The sequence below is a fragment of the Carcharodon carcharias genome, chromosome 2 (assembly GCF_017639515.1).
Source record: "Carcharodon carcharias isolate sCarCar2 chromosome 2, sCarCar2.pri, whole genome shotgun sequence".
In the NCBI taxonomy this organism is placed as follows: domain Eukaryota; kingdom Metazoa; phylum Chordata; class Chondrichthyes; order Lamniformes; family Lamnidae; genus Carcharodon; species Carcharodon carcharias.
The window spans coordinates 234,305,595-234,319,518 of record NC_054468.1 but is presented as its reverse complement, the minus strand read 5'-3'; the positions used below and the strand labels follow the sequence as shown (position 1 = coordinate 234,319,518).

The following is a 13,924-nucleotide window of genomic DNA, read 5'->3' as shown; positions in this document are numbered from 1 at the left end:
GGACATGAAGGACTGAACTTAGTTTTTTTGCTGGAGAGCCAATGTTCCTCAGCTTTTCTGACCCCCGTGCCAATTTGTACGTGGCCTTTTCACTGGCTGGGAAGACCTTTGGTGCAACACATGCACGTACCGCTTTTGATGTCAGAGCCACCATGGGAGGACCATAGCAAGTCTGAATTTCCTTCTCCCTGCCATTTTTGTGTGCTGGTGCGGGTTTTGGAAAAATCACACCATGGTGAGTTTGTTACCAATGGTGGGGGGGGGGGCGGAGTCTGCTGAGGAGTCTGGAACATTCTGACAGCTAACCATTGAATGTTTTGACAACGTCAACTGTCACTATTAGATGCATTATTATAATGTATATGTATCTTTAATGCAGGGATTGATCATAGAGCTCTGTTCTGAAAATGTAAGTTGACCATTACATTGACCACTATTGCGTAAGCATTGACATGCGTTACAGTACTTTTCCAAATGAAGTAAGTGCCATAATGCACTCAAAACTTAGAAAAGTGCTTGAGAATGTTTGGCCTGCAATTTAAATGTCCAGATGTTTTTTTACTTTGAAAAATACAACCCTGCTGGTGAAAATTGAAAAAATAGCACCTACTCCACTCCATTGATTGATGAGAAATCTGGTTTGAAATGGAAATGAAAAACCATCTGGTCTTTCAGTTTCATTGTTTAGAGTGTAATGGTTTTTTAAAGCTGTGGTAATTATGAATGCTTGGCTGAGTTCTAAAAACTATAGAATACTCAGCTCAGTTTACACAGTTACTCAGAGGAGTAATTGACAGTTTTAAAAGGTTGTAATAATATAATCTGCCTTTATGTGGTTCCTGAATACATGGTTATTTGTTTACATGATTGAATGGTCACTTAAGGGATTTAGCAATTTTCTCTATGGGCCTATATTTTTGTAGTATTAATGATGGAGGTTTGAATGGCAGTTTTATTAGACTGTCACAGATTTAATTTTTTTCATCTGCTCCCATTGTTATTGCATGGCTCTTGAGGACTGTACAGAATGGATACCAGGTGAGTGGCTATGGGGAAAGCATGAGCGATATGACTGGGACATGGGATATCTGAGGGATCATGGATGGCATGGGAGGAATGGAGGGGGCATGGGATGTAGGGGGGTCATGGAGGAAGCAAAAGGAGTGGATGGGAGAGGAGAGGGATGAGCTTTCGGGGCCATCAGGATGATATTAGGAGCTGGGCTGTTGTTTCTGAGACCCCAAGCAGGCCTTCTAACTGCCCTGCCTTCTCTCGCACACTCCTCTTGCACTGCACATTGGACTTTGCCCTTGTATAAGAAAACAAAAATCCTGGGCAAAAATCAGACATGAGTCAGGCATGCGTTAGCGAACCCACAAAATCACACAACTTGCATTTCATGAGCCCGAGCCTAAAATCTAGGCCAGGGTATTAACAACAACTTATATTTATAAAGCACCTTTAACATAATGAAACACTACAAGGCACTTCACAGGAGTATTATAAAACAAAGTGTGACAATGACCCTCATAAGGAGATATTAGGTCAGATGACCAAACCTTGGTCAAAGAGGTCGGTTTTAAGGCGCTTTTTAAAGGAGGACTATGAAATAGAGAGGCAGAGAGGAATTCCTGAGCTTGGGGCCGAGAAAATTAAGACATGGCCTGCAGTAGTAGAGCAAATATAACTAGGAATGCCCAGGAGGCCAGAATTAGAGGAACACTGCAGAGGAAAATCCAATCAGCTAGAGAGCACATGAATATCTCCGCATTTTCTCTAACAGACTAGGTGGATCAGATAGTTTCTGGGTTGAAGGACTCCTGCTTCTAGTGTCTAGTAATTCCTGGATTATTTGAGTCAATAAAGGAAAAAGTTCTTCAGAAGAAGAAGGTAAAAATTCACCAAAGAAGAGATTGATTTAAACCTTCTGCCTTCTGCTCAACAGGAACTCAACTGTCTGCGAATCAAGATTCTGGGTGACTGCTACTATGCCGTTTCAGGACTGCCTGAACCACGTAATGATCATGCCCACTGCTGTGTCCAGCTGGGCCTAGGGATGATACGAGCAATTCGGTAAGAAAACAGATTAACACCCACTGCAGGACCACTTCATTCAGGTATTTGCACCTTTCTCTGACTTGGTACAATCACCAAAAACTTTATAGCTTAAAACAAAAATCAAAAATTTCTTTTGTATCTGTGCCTTTTTTAAGTTTAAAGAAGACATTCGGTTACACTACGTAAGTTATAAATTGGGAATAAAAGGACAGGAAAGGAAAAGATTTGCATTTCTATAGTGCCTTCCACCACCTCAGGAGGTCCCAAAGCGTTTCACAACCAGTGAAGTACATTTGAAGTTTAGTCACTGTTGTAGTGTAGGAAATGAAGCAGTCAATTTGCACACAGCAAGCTCCCACAAACAGCAAAGAAATAACTGACCAGATAGCCTGTTTATGTTGGTTGAGGAATGAATATTGGTCACGACACCAGGGAGAACACCCTCTGCTCTTCTTCGAATAGTGACTTGGGATATTTATGCCCACCTGAGAGAACAGGCATATTGTTTGATAGATGGCGCTTCGATAGGCTGGATTTTATGTTTCTCAGTGAGATGAGGGAAGCGGAACGGAAACGAATGGTCTGCTTGCTGCTGTCCCCACCATCTCGGCTCACCCAATTAAGTGTTAGATGGCCATTGGGAAGAAGGCCAATTAGAGGTGCAAAGGGGAAATCCACGCCTAATCGAACTGTAGGCCGGGACGAGAGGGGACCAATCAGACTGTAGGCCAGGATGAGAGGGGACCAATCAGACTGTAGGCCGGGACGAGAGGGGACCAATCAGACTGTAGGCCGGGACGAGAGGGGACCAATCAGACTGTAGGCCGGGACGAGAGGGGACCAATCAGACTGTAGGCCGGGACGAGAGGGGACCAATCAGACTGTAGGCCGGGACGAGAGGGGACCAATCAGACTGTAGGCCGGGACGAGAGGGGACCAATCAGACTGTAGGCCGGGACGCGAGGGGACCAATCAGACTGTAGGCCGGGACGAGAGGGGACCAATCAGACTGTAGGCCGGGACGAGAGGGGACCAATCAGACTGTAGGCCGGGACGAGAGGGGAACTCCACGGCCAATCTGACTGTAGATCAGGACAAGAGGGGAACTCTATGCCCAATTGGACTGTAGGCTGGGAAGAGGGGGATCTCAGTGACCAATCAGATTGCAGGCCAGGACACCATGAGCAGAGTGGCGAGGGGACCAATCAGACTGGGGAGGATGTCCTGCCTCCAAGAGCTGCTGGCCAGTCAAATGGCAGCAGGCAAGTAGGTGCCAGGAAGGGCATCACAGAATTGTTATGGTGCAGAAGGAGGCCATTCGGTCCATCTTGTCTGCACCGGCTCTCTGAGCATTTTAACCCAGAGCCATTCTCCTGCCTTTTCCCTGTAACCCTGCGCATTGTTTCTATTTAAATAATCACCCAATGATGTCTTGAATGCCTCAATTGAACCTGCCTCCACCACACTTCCAGGTGGTGCATTCCAAACCCGAACCACTCACTGTGTGAAAAAGTTTTTTCTCACCTCATATTTGTTTCTTTTGCAAAGCACCTTAAAACTGTGATCCCTAGGCCTCGATCTGTTATGAATGGGACAGGTTTCGCCCTCACCCACCTTCCCTATGCCCCCACCCCCACCCCCCATCCCTCCAACCCTCCACTGCACCCCCATCTCCATCCCCCATTCCCCACCCTCCCACCTTCTCCACACCCTCAACCCCATTGCTCCCTCACCTTTCTCACCCCCACCACCCCTCACCTTTCCCATCCCTCCCACCATTCCCACCCCCCCCACTCCCTCCCCTCCTCACCTTTCCCACCCCCCCATCCCCTCACCTTTCTCACCCCTCACCCTTCCCATCCCTCTACTCTGTCCAGACCCCTCATGATTTTGAAAACTTCTATCAAGTGTCCTCTCAGCCTTCTCCTCTCCAAGGAAAACAGTCCCAACTTCTCCTATCTTTCCTCATAACTGAATTATCTCATCCCTGGAACCATTCTCATAAACCTCTTCTGTACTGTCTCCAGTGTGTTCACATCCTTCCTATAGTGTGGGACCCAGACCTGTACACAACCCTCCAGCTGAGGTCTAACCAGTGTCTTATATAAGCTCATCATAACCTCCCTGCTTTTGTACTCTGTGCCCCTATTAATGAAGTCTAGAATACTGTATGCTTTAGAAACAGCTCTCTCTACCTGTCCTTTAATGACTTATGTGTATATACACCCAGGTCTCTCTGGTCCTGCACAACCTTTAGAATGGTGTCCTTTATTTTATACTGTCTCTCCATGTTCTTTGTACCAAAATGTATCACCTCACACTTCTCCACATTGAACTTCATCTGCCCCCTACCTGCCCACTCCACCAATGTGTCAATGTCCTTTTGAAGTTCTACACTCTCCTCCTCACAGTTTACAATTCTCCCAAGTTTTGTGTCATCCGTGAACTTTGAAATTGTCCCCTGGCATGTGGCACTGGGAGTAACCAGCGATTACTACTTTAGAGGTCCTGCTTGCTAATTTTCTATCTTTTAAAAGAATTAATTCACAGGATGTGGGCTTTGCTGGCTGGGCCAGCTCCCTAAGTTCCGATTGCAGGACCACATGCCCCTTCCTACCTGTGTATTTAGTACCAATGTGGATCACGACCTCTGGCTGTTCACCCTCCCCCACAAGAATATCCTGCAGCTGTTCTGTGACATCCTTGATCCAAGCACCAGGGAGGCCACAAACTATCCTGGAGTCACGTTGACGGCTGCAGAAACGCCTGTCTGTTCCCCTAAGTAAAGAATCCCCTATCAGCACTGCCCTTCTGCTCTTCTTCCTCCCCTCATGTACAGCTGGCCCACCCATGGTGTCACAGGCTTCATGCTTGCTGCACTCTTCCAAGGATCCATCGCCCTCACCGATATCCAGAATGGAAAACCAGTTAGTAATCGGGACCCCTGGGGACTCCTGCACTACTTTCCTGTTTCTCTTGGACTGCCTCGCGGTCACCCATTCCCTATCTGCCGACTTGCCCCTAACGTGGTGTGACCACCTCTCTGAACGTGCTATCCACGTAGATCTCTGCCTCACGGATGCAGCTCAGTGACTCCAGTCGCTGCTCAAGCTCTGAAACACGGAGCTTAAGCTTGTGCAGCCAGTGACACTTCCTGCACATGGAGCTGGTCTGGGTCACGAGAAGGGTCCACAACTCCCCACATGCGACAGGACAGGCATTCTGCTTGGCTGAGCTGTCCTCCCATGCCTTCAACTTAAACCTTTCAATCACCTTATTGCTTAAACTTTACTTACTTTAACTTACTTTAACTTTAATCTTGTACTATTAACTATAAACTGGAGATTAGTAGAAAATAGAAATTCTTTGCCCATTACTCACAAATCAGCTCCCTCTCCTGTGCCTATAAATTCTTACCTTCCGTGTGCTTGTTTAGAAATTTATGTTTCTATATTCGCACTGTTTTCAATTCCCAGCTGTCTCTCCACTCAGCTGTTTTAGCTCCCGAGCTGCTGCTGTTTTATCCAAGTAGAAAATTATTGTAGTTGGTCCTACTTAATAAACCTTACCAAAAAGCACAGTTCCTACTTTATTTTAAACCTTAGGAATAGAATAAATCGTAAATACTTACCAGATACTCACCAAACAGTTAGCTTCTTCCCCAGCCAATCAGATTGTTTCTTTCCTGTGATGTCACAGTTTGTTTTTCTCACTCTCCTTTCGAAGTCAGTGTGGGCCGCAGCCTCCCTGTGCTGTATTTATTCTCTCCTCGCTCCGTGTAAGTCCTGCAGGTCCACCTCTCTGACCGCTCTTCTCAAGGTGAGTGATCATCATTGGGCATAAATGTCATTCCCCAATGTTATGCCCCTGCCTGTCTGCCAACCCGCCCCCTGGACAGAACATAAAGTTTAGCCCAAAGTGTTCATTTAATAGCATGGCCATGTTCTCTGTCTCCTCAAGAAGTTCTCCTTTTTGGTCCCTGATTGCTCCACCCTTCTGTTTGTCTGTCCTTTTACTATTTGTCTGTAAATAAAAAAAACTTTTGAGTTCCCTTTTAAGTACCCACTGTTCTATATTACTCTGTCTGGCTCCCTTAATTCCTTTCTTGGTTCTAAGGATTTTCTGTACTTAGCTTGGTTTTCTACTGTTTTATGATAAACCTTTTTCTTTTCATTTTAATTTACATCTTTAGTCATCCAGGGAGGTCTAGCTTTCTCTCTTTAGCCATGTGTGAACTCTATACCCAAACTATCTCTGTTTGAAGACCTGCTATTGCTCAATTATTGTTTTAGAATCATAGAATGGCTATAGCACAGGAGGCCATTTGGTCCATCATGCCTGTGCATTCTCTCTCAAGCAATTCACCCAGTACCACTCCCCTGCCTTTTCCCTGTAGCCCTGCAAATCTTTCCTTTTCAGATAATGATTCAATTCCTTTCTGAATGAACCTACCTCCACCATACTCTCAGGCAGTGCGGATCCTAACCATTCAATGCATAAAAAAGGTTTTTCTCATATTTGCCTACCAATTTTTGATTCAAATCCACCTGGACCTTTTCACCTCTGTAAAAAAGAAAGCTGTCCTAACATTGAATATTTTCACATTTGATCTCTCCTTGTCCTTTTCCATAAAGATTCTAAACTTAATGAAAGTTCGCAATTGCCCCTTGAGGAGGGATTGAGGAAACTAGGCCTGTACTCCTTAGGGTTTAGGAGATTTCTAAAAGAATTGTTTCATGGGATGTGGGCGTGTCTGGAAAAACCAGCATTTGTTGTCCATCCCTAATTGCCCTTGAACTGAGGGCCTTGCTCAGCCATTTCAGAGTCAACCACATTGCTGTGGGTTTGGAGCTACATATAGGCCAGACCAGGTAAGGATAGCAGATTTCCTCCCCTAAAGAACATTAATTAGACTAGCTTTTTATTCCAGATTTTAAAAACTAAATTTAAATTCCACCAGCTGCTATCATGGGATTTGAACCCATATCTCAAGAGCAGTAGCATGGACTTCTAGGTTACCAGGCCAAAGACATGACCCTTACATCACCATCTTCCCAGGAGGTCATATTGCAGCACATAGAATATCTAATGGGCGTTGACAGGGTAGCTGCTGGGAGGATGTTCCCCTGGCACACAGGATCACAGTCTCAGGATAAGGGTCGGCTATTTTGGTCTGAGAGGAGGAGAAATTTCTTCACTTGTGAATCTTTAGAATTCTCTACCCCAGGGGATTGTGAATGCTCAGTTGCTGAGTATATTCAACAATGCACTCAGTTTCAAAGCTGTCTGGAAGATTTGGGCCAATGTGTTATTGCGATATAAGTAACATTTGTAGACTAGTATTTATAGTCCATCTCTAGCTACCCTGAGGACATTTGACATCAGCCATATAGTGTGGGTCTGGAGTCACATGTTGGCCAGACCAAATAGGGACAGGGGTTTGTCCTCCCTGAAGGACAGTAGTAACCAGTGGGTTTTATTACATTTAGGTAGACCATTTGATCCAGACTTCAATTTGACCTTCAGTGGTGGATCATGAGTGGAACTGTTTTCAACAATGCTCTCTGCCACTATTCACCTCCTGATTCCTCCTCCCATTACCAGTGGTGGCAGTGGGTTTATGTTTTCCCACAAAACAAATGTAAATAAGAGAATTATGCTCTTTTAATTTGCATCATATTGCATCCAGGATTCCAAGGATATCCATTAGACCAAGACACCTGGTATCGGATGGTCAGCAGACACTGGGGAAATTATTTGCAGAGTGCTACATAAATGCTGACAGAGAATGGGCTTGGACTCAGGCAGGTAGGGTTAGGTAATAAAGACTAACCTGCTAGTGTTACTCACTGGAGAGTTTTTGGTTTTGCAGGTCTCCCCCCACAATGAGGTAGGTCACAGCAAACCATTGTGGTGGGAGGATTGACTGGCTTAGGGGTTTCATATTGTCTCCTCAGATTTATCCCTCAGTAGGAGAGTGATTTTGAGAGGTGGGGTAGGGAGAAGGGGGTAGGGAGTCTAGAATAAAATAAATTGACGGGTATAGATGTCAGAGAACTGGAATTAAAAAGGCTTGGAATTTTTTTTATTTTATTAATTCATGGGATGTGGGCTTCGGTGGATGGGCCAGCATTTACTTGCCATCTCTGGTTGCCCTTGGGAATGTGGTGGTGAGCTGCCTTCTTGAACTGCTGCAGTCCATGTGGTGTAGGTACACCCACAGTGCTGTTAGGGAGGGAGTTGCAGGATTTTGACCCAGCGACAGTGAAGGAACAGCTGATATATTTCCAAGTCAGGATGGTGAGTGACTTGGAGGGGAACTTCCAGGTGGTGGTGTTCCCATCTATCTACTGCCCTTGTCCTTCTAGATGGTAGTGGTTGTGGGTTTGGAAGATGCTGTCTAAAGAGCCCTCATGAGTTTCTGCAGTGCATCTTGTAGATGGTACACACTGCTGCTACTGTACGTCGGTGGTGGAGGGAGTGAATGTTTGTGGATATGGTGTCAATCAAGCTGGCTGCTTTGTCCTGGATGGTGTCAAGCTTCTTGAGTGTTGTGGGAGTTGCACTCATCCAGGCCATTGGAGAGTATTCCATCACACTCCTGTCTTGTGCCTTGTAGATGGTGGGCAGGCTTTGAGGAGTCAGGAGGTGAGCCACATGATTCATAGCCCCTGATCTGTTCTTGTAGCCACAGTATTTATATGGCTAGTCCAGTTCAGTTTCTGGTCAGTGGTGACCCCCAGGATGATGATAGTGTGAGATTCCAGTGATGGTAATGCCATTGAACATGAAGGGTCGATGATTGGATTCTCTCTTGTTTGAGATGGTGTATGACCAAAGCAGTTGGTAAAGTGGAGTTATTTTAAAACCCCAGAGGGAAACTTTAAGCGACTGTCATAACCTATAATTTTAAGTGTTATGTTTGAGATGCGACTCTAAATTCAGGAATCAGACCATCAGTTCTTGATGTCTTGCATTAAACTAATTGAAACTTTATTAATTTACAAATTAAAAATATATATACACATGGCTACAAATTACTACTATCATAACTTTTAACAAATTCCCAAACGAATCTCCATTAAGGCAACAGCAACCCTTAGACTTAACCAGATACCAGACAAAGCATTTTCACCTTACACATTCAAAATGGGGTTGTTTTCACTGTGGAGCCAGTTGGACCAGTTGCCTTTTGATCTCTCATTGCCTCTGCCCTTCACACCCAAAAACTACAGATGTTCTACCTACCACCACTGATTGAATTCAAATTCTCATTGTCTCACCAGTCTCTTTGAACTTTACCTTTTAACAATGAAACCCCATTCATTGTACCAATTTTATTAATAATATAAACATAGTGTCATAATTCAGGATTTCCTGGTCGGTGAGTGGGCTCCGCCCCCCCGATCGCCGACATGTAAAAAGACGCGGGATGATGTTGGGCGGAACTCCCGAAATCACCCCACCTCATTTCAATTTTCAGGTGGGTGGGGGCTCAGCCGAATCAGCTGTGCTCCTGCTGACCTGTCAATGGTCTATTGAGGCCATTGACAAACTCATTAATGTAATCAGTGAACCTGCCCGTCCAACCTTAAGGTTAGTGGAGAGGCCGGGAGCCCTGGCGGGCATTAGAAAAAGCATCAAACCTCATCCGGGCAGGATGCGGTTTCATGTAGGTTTTTAAACATTTAATAAAAGTTTACCTAAAAGTGATGGACATGTCCCAAGTGATGGACAGTGTCACATGAGGGGAGGTGTCAGGGAATTTTTTTTTTCTGTTTTTAACATTTTTGATTGTGGAGCTGATATCCCTGAGGCAGCACTTAGCCTCAGGGAGATGAGTGCGCTCTTCCACACGCATAGGAGTCCCTCTTTTCCTGCACAGGGAGAGTACATGGTGCTTCCTTGCGGATGTCACGCTGAGTGGGCCTTAATTAGCTTGCCCATGTAAAATGGTGGCGCGCCCCCAATTGGGGGCACCAATAGGAGGTGCGCCTCCATGTATCCACTCCTGAACTCCCCCCCCCACCTCCCCCCCCCCCACCCCGGCGGGGGGAAAATTCTGCCCATAGAGTCATAGAGGTCTACAGCACAGAACAAGGCCCCTCGGCCCATTGAGTCTGCACAGGCCAAACAAGTACCTAACTATTCTAATCCCATTTACTAGCACCAGGCCCATAGTCTTGTATGCCATGGCATCGCAAGTGCACATGCAAATAATTCTTAAATGTAATGAGGATTTCTGCCTCTATCACCCTTTTAGGCAGTGAGTTCCAGATTCCCACCATCCTCTGGGTGAAAAAATTCTTCCTCACATCCCCTCTAAACCTCCTGCACCTTACCTTCAATCTATGCCACTGGTTATTAATCCTTCCACCAAGGGGAAAAGTTCCTTCCTGTCTACCCTATCTATGTCCCTCATAATTTTATACACCTCAATCATGTCCCCCCTCAACCTTCTCTGCTCCAGGGAAAATAACCCCAGTCTATCCAATCTCTCTTCATAGCTAAAACTCTCCAGCCCAGGCAACATCCTGGTAAATCTCCTCTGCGCTCTCTCTAGTGCAATCACATCCTTCCTATAATGCGGATTCCAGAACTGCATGCAATACACTAGCCGTGGCCTAACCAGCACTTTATACAGTTCCAGCATAACCTCCCTGCTCTTATATTCTATGCCTCAGCTAATAAAGGCAAGGATCCCATATGCCTTCTTAACCACCTTATCTACCTGCCCCGCTATCTTAAGGGACCGGTGGATATGCACACCAAGGTCCCTCTGATCCTCGGTACTTCCCAGGGTCCTACCATTCATCATGTATTCCCGTGCCTTGTTTGTCCTGCCCAAGTGCATCACCTCACACTTATCCAGATTAAATTCCACTTGACACTGATCAGCCCATCTGAGGCTGATCAGCCCATCTGACCAGTCCGTCTATATCCTCCTGTAATCTAAGGCTATCCTCCTCACTATTTACCACCCCACCATTTTTCATGTCATCCGCGAACTTACTGATCAACCCTCCTATATTCAAGTCTAAATCATTTATATTTCCACAAACAGGAAGGGACCCAACACCGATCCCTGTGGAACCCCACTGGACACAGGCATCCAGTCACAAAAACACCCCTCGACCATCACCCTCTGCTTCCTGCCACTCAGCCAATTCTGGATCCAATTTGCCAAATTGCCGTGGATCCCATGGGCTCTTACCTTCGTTATCAGTCTCCCATGTGGGACCTTATCAAAAGCCTTGCTGAAGCCCAAGTAGACTACGTCAAATGCATTGCCCTCATCTACACACCTGGTCACCTCTTCGAAAAATGCAATCAAATTGGTCAGAAATGACCTCCCCTTAACAAAGCCATGCTGACAGTCCTTGATTAATCCCTGCCTCTCCACGTGTAGATTAATTCTGTCCCTCAGAATTGCTTCCAACAGTTTCCCCACCACTGAGGTTGTACTGAATGGCTGTCGTTCCCTGGTTTATCTATCCCTTCCTCCCTTCTTGAATAACAGTACCACATTGGCTGTCCTCCAGTCCTCTGGCAGCTCTCCTGTGGCCAGTGAGGTATTGAAAATTATTGCCAGTGCCCCTGCTATCTCCTCCCTTGCCTCACTCAACAGCCTGGGATACATTTCATCCGGGCCTGGAGATTTGTCTACTTTTAAGCCTGCCAGACCACTTAGAATCTCCTCCCTTTGTATGCTAATTTCTTTAATTATATCACAGTCCTTCTGCCTGATTTCCATACCCACCTCGTCCCTCTCACTTGTGAACATCAACACAAAGTATTCATTTAGAACCCTACCTACATCTTCCGGCTCCACACACAAGTTACCACTATGGTCCTTAATGGGCCCTACTCTTTCCTTAGTTATCCTCTTAGTCTTAAAGCACTTGTAAAATAACTTTAGATTTTCCTTTATTTTACCTGCCAATGTTTTTTCATGCCCCCTGTTTGCTCTCCTAATTTCCCTTTTAAGTTCCCCCCTACACATTCTATATTCTTCTAGGGCTTCAGTTGTTTTGAGCCCTCGGTATCTGCCATAAACCTCCCTTGTTCACTTTATCCAATCCTGTATAGCATATCTCTCGACAACCAGAGTTCCCTGGATTTGTTGGTCCCACCCTTTGTCTTTACTGGAATATGTTGGTCCTGTACTCTCCCTATTTCCTTCTTGAATGAGTCCCACTGCTCTGATGCAGATTTACCTAAAAGTAGCTGCTCTCAGTCCACTCTGGCCAAATCATATCTGATCTTATTAAAATTTGGCCTTCCCCCAATTTAGAACTCTGATTTCAGGCCCATCCTTGTCCTTTTCCATTACAACCTTGAATCTAACAGAGTTATGATCACTATCTGCAAAATGCTCCCCCACTGATACCTCTACCACTTGCCTGGCTTCATTCCCTAAAATTAAGTCCAGGACCACCCCGTCTCTTGTAGAACCTTCTACGTACTGGCTTAAAAAGCTCTCCTGGATGCCTTTTAAGAATTCTGCTCCCTCTAAACCTATCACACTATGACTAACCCAGTTAATGTTGCAGAAGTTGAAATCCCCAAATATTACTAGCCTATTATTTTTACACTTCTCTGAAATTTGCCTACAGATCTGCTCTTCTATTTCTCGCTGTTTGGGGGCCTATTGTACACTCCCAGCAATGCGACTGCTCCTTTTTTGTTTTTCAGTTCTACCCATATAGCTTCATTTGAAGAGCCTTTGAAGATGTCATCCCTCATTACTGTTGTAATTGATTCCTTGATCAATATTGTGATACCCCTCCTCTTTTACCTCCTTCCCTGTCTCACCTGAAGACCCTATATCCTGGAATATTGAGCTGCCAATCCTGCCCTTCTCTCAACCCTGTCTTTGTTACAGCAATGACATCAACTCCTGTATGTTAATTTGTGCCCTCAGCTCATCTGCCTTATTCATCAGACTCCTTGCATTAAAATAAATACCATCCAACCTTGTCAAGCTCCCTTGTGCCTTAACTGGCCTATAATTTCTATTCCTTCCAGACTCACTTGCTCTCTCTTCTAATTTTGGCTGTGAACCTCCTCTCAAGATCCCATCCCCTGCCAAGTTAGTTTAAACCTTCTCCAACAGCACCAGCAAACTTCCCCACAAGGACGTTGGTCTCATTCCGGTTCAGGTGCAACCCATCCACCTTGTACAGCCCCCAGAAATGGTCCCAATGTCCCAGAAATCTAAAGACCTCCATCCTGCACCATCTCTCTAGCCACACATTCATCTGGATTAACCTCTTATTTCTATACTCACTAGTGTGTGGCACCAGAAGTAATCCAGAGATTACTACTTTGAGGCCCTGTTTTTAAATCTGTTTCCTAGCTCCCTAAATTCTGCTTGCAGGGCCTCATCCCCCTTTCTACCTACGTCGTTGGTACCAATAGGTACCACGATCTCTGTCTGTTTGCCCTCCCCCTTTAGAATGCCCTGCAGCCGTTCAGTGACACCCTTGACCCTGACACCAGGGAGACAACATATCATCCTGGAGTCACGTTTAGGGCTGCAGAAATGCCTGTCTGTTCCCCTTATTATCGAGTCTCCTACCACTATTGCTCTTCCCCTCTTTTTCCTCCCCCACTCTGCAGCTGAGCCACTCACAGTGCCATGAGTGTGGCTGCACTCCCCAGAGGAACCGTCACTCTCACCGTTTTCCAACACAGAAAAACTGTTCACGAGCGAGATGCACCCTGGGGATTTCCTGACTATCTGCCTGACACCTTTCTTCTGACTGATGGTCACTCATTCCCTCTCTGTCTGAACTTCTGTAAACTGTGGGGTGACCACGTCTAAAAGTGTGTTATCCACAAAACTCTCAGCCTCGCGATGCAC

The 13,924-nt window shown here is 45.6% G+C and overlaps 1 protein-coding gene across 1 annotated transcript in view; it reads left to right on the top strand.

The window, feature by feature from the left end:
• LOC121288982 (adenylate cyclase type 8-like) overlaps window positions 1-13,924 on the top strand; it is a 217,233-nt gene that overhangs the window by 89,790 nt on the left and 113,519 nt on the right. The window contains exon 5 of the mRNA XM_041207846.1: window positions 1,946-2,073. Coding sequence (XP_041063780.1) covers window positions 1,946-2,073 — 128 coding nt within the window. The remainder of the gene's footprint in view (window positions 1-1,945; window positions 2,074-13,924) is intronic.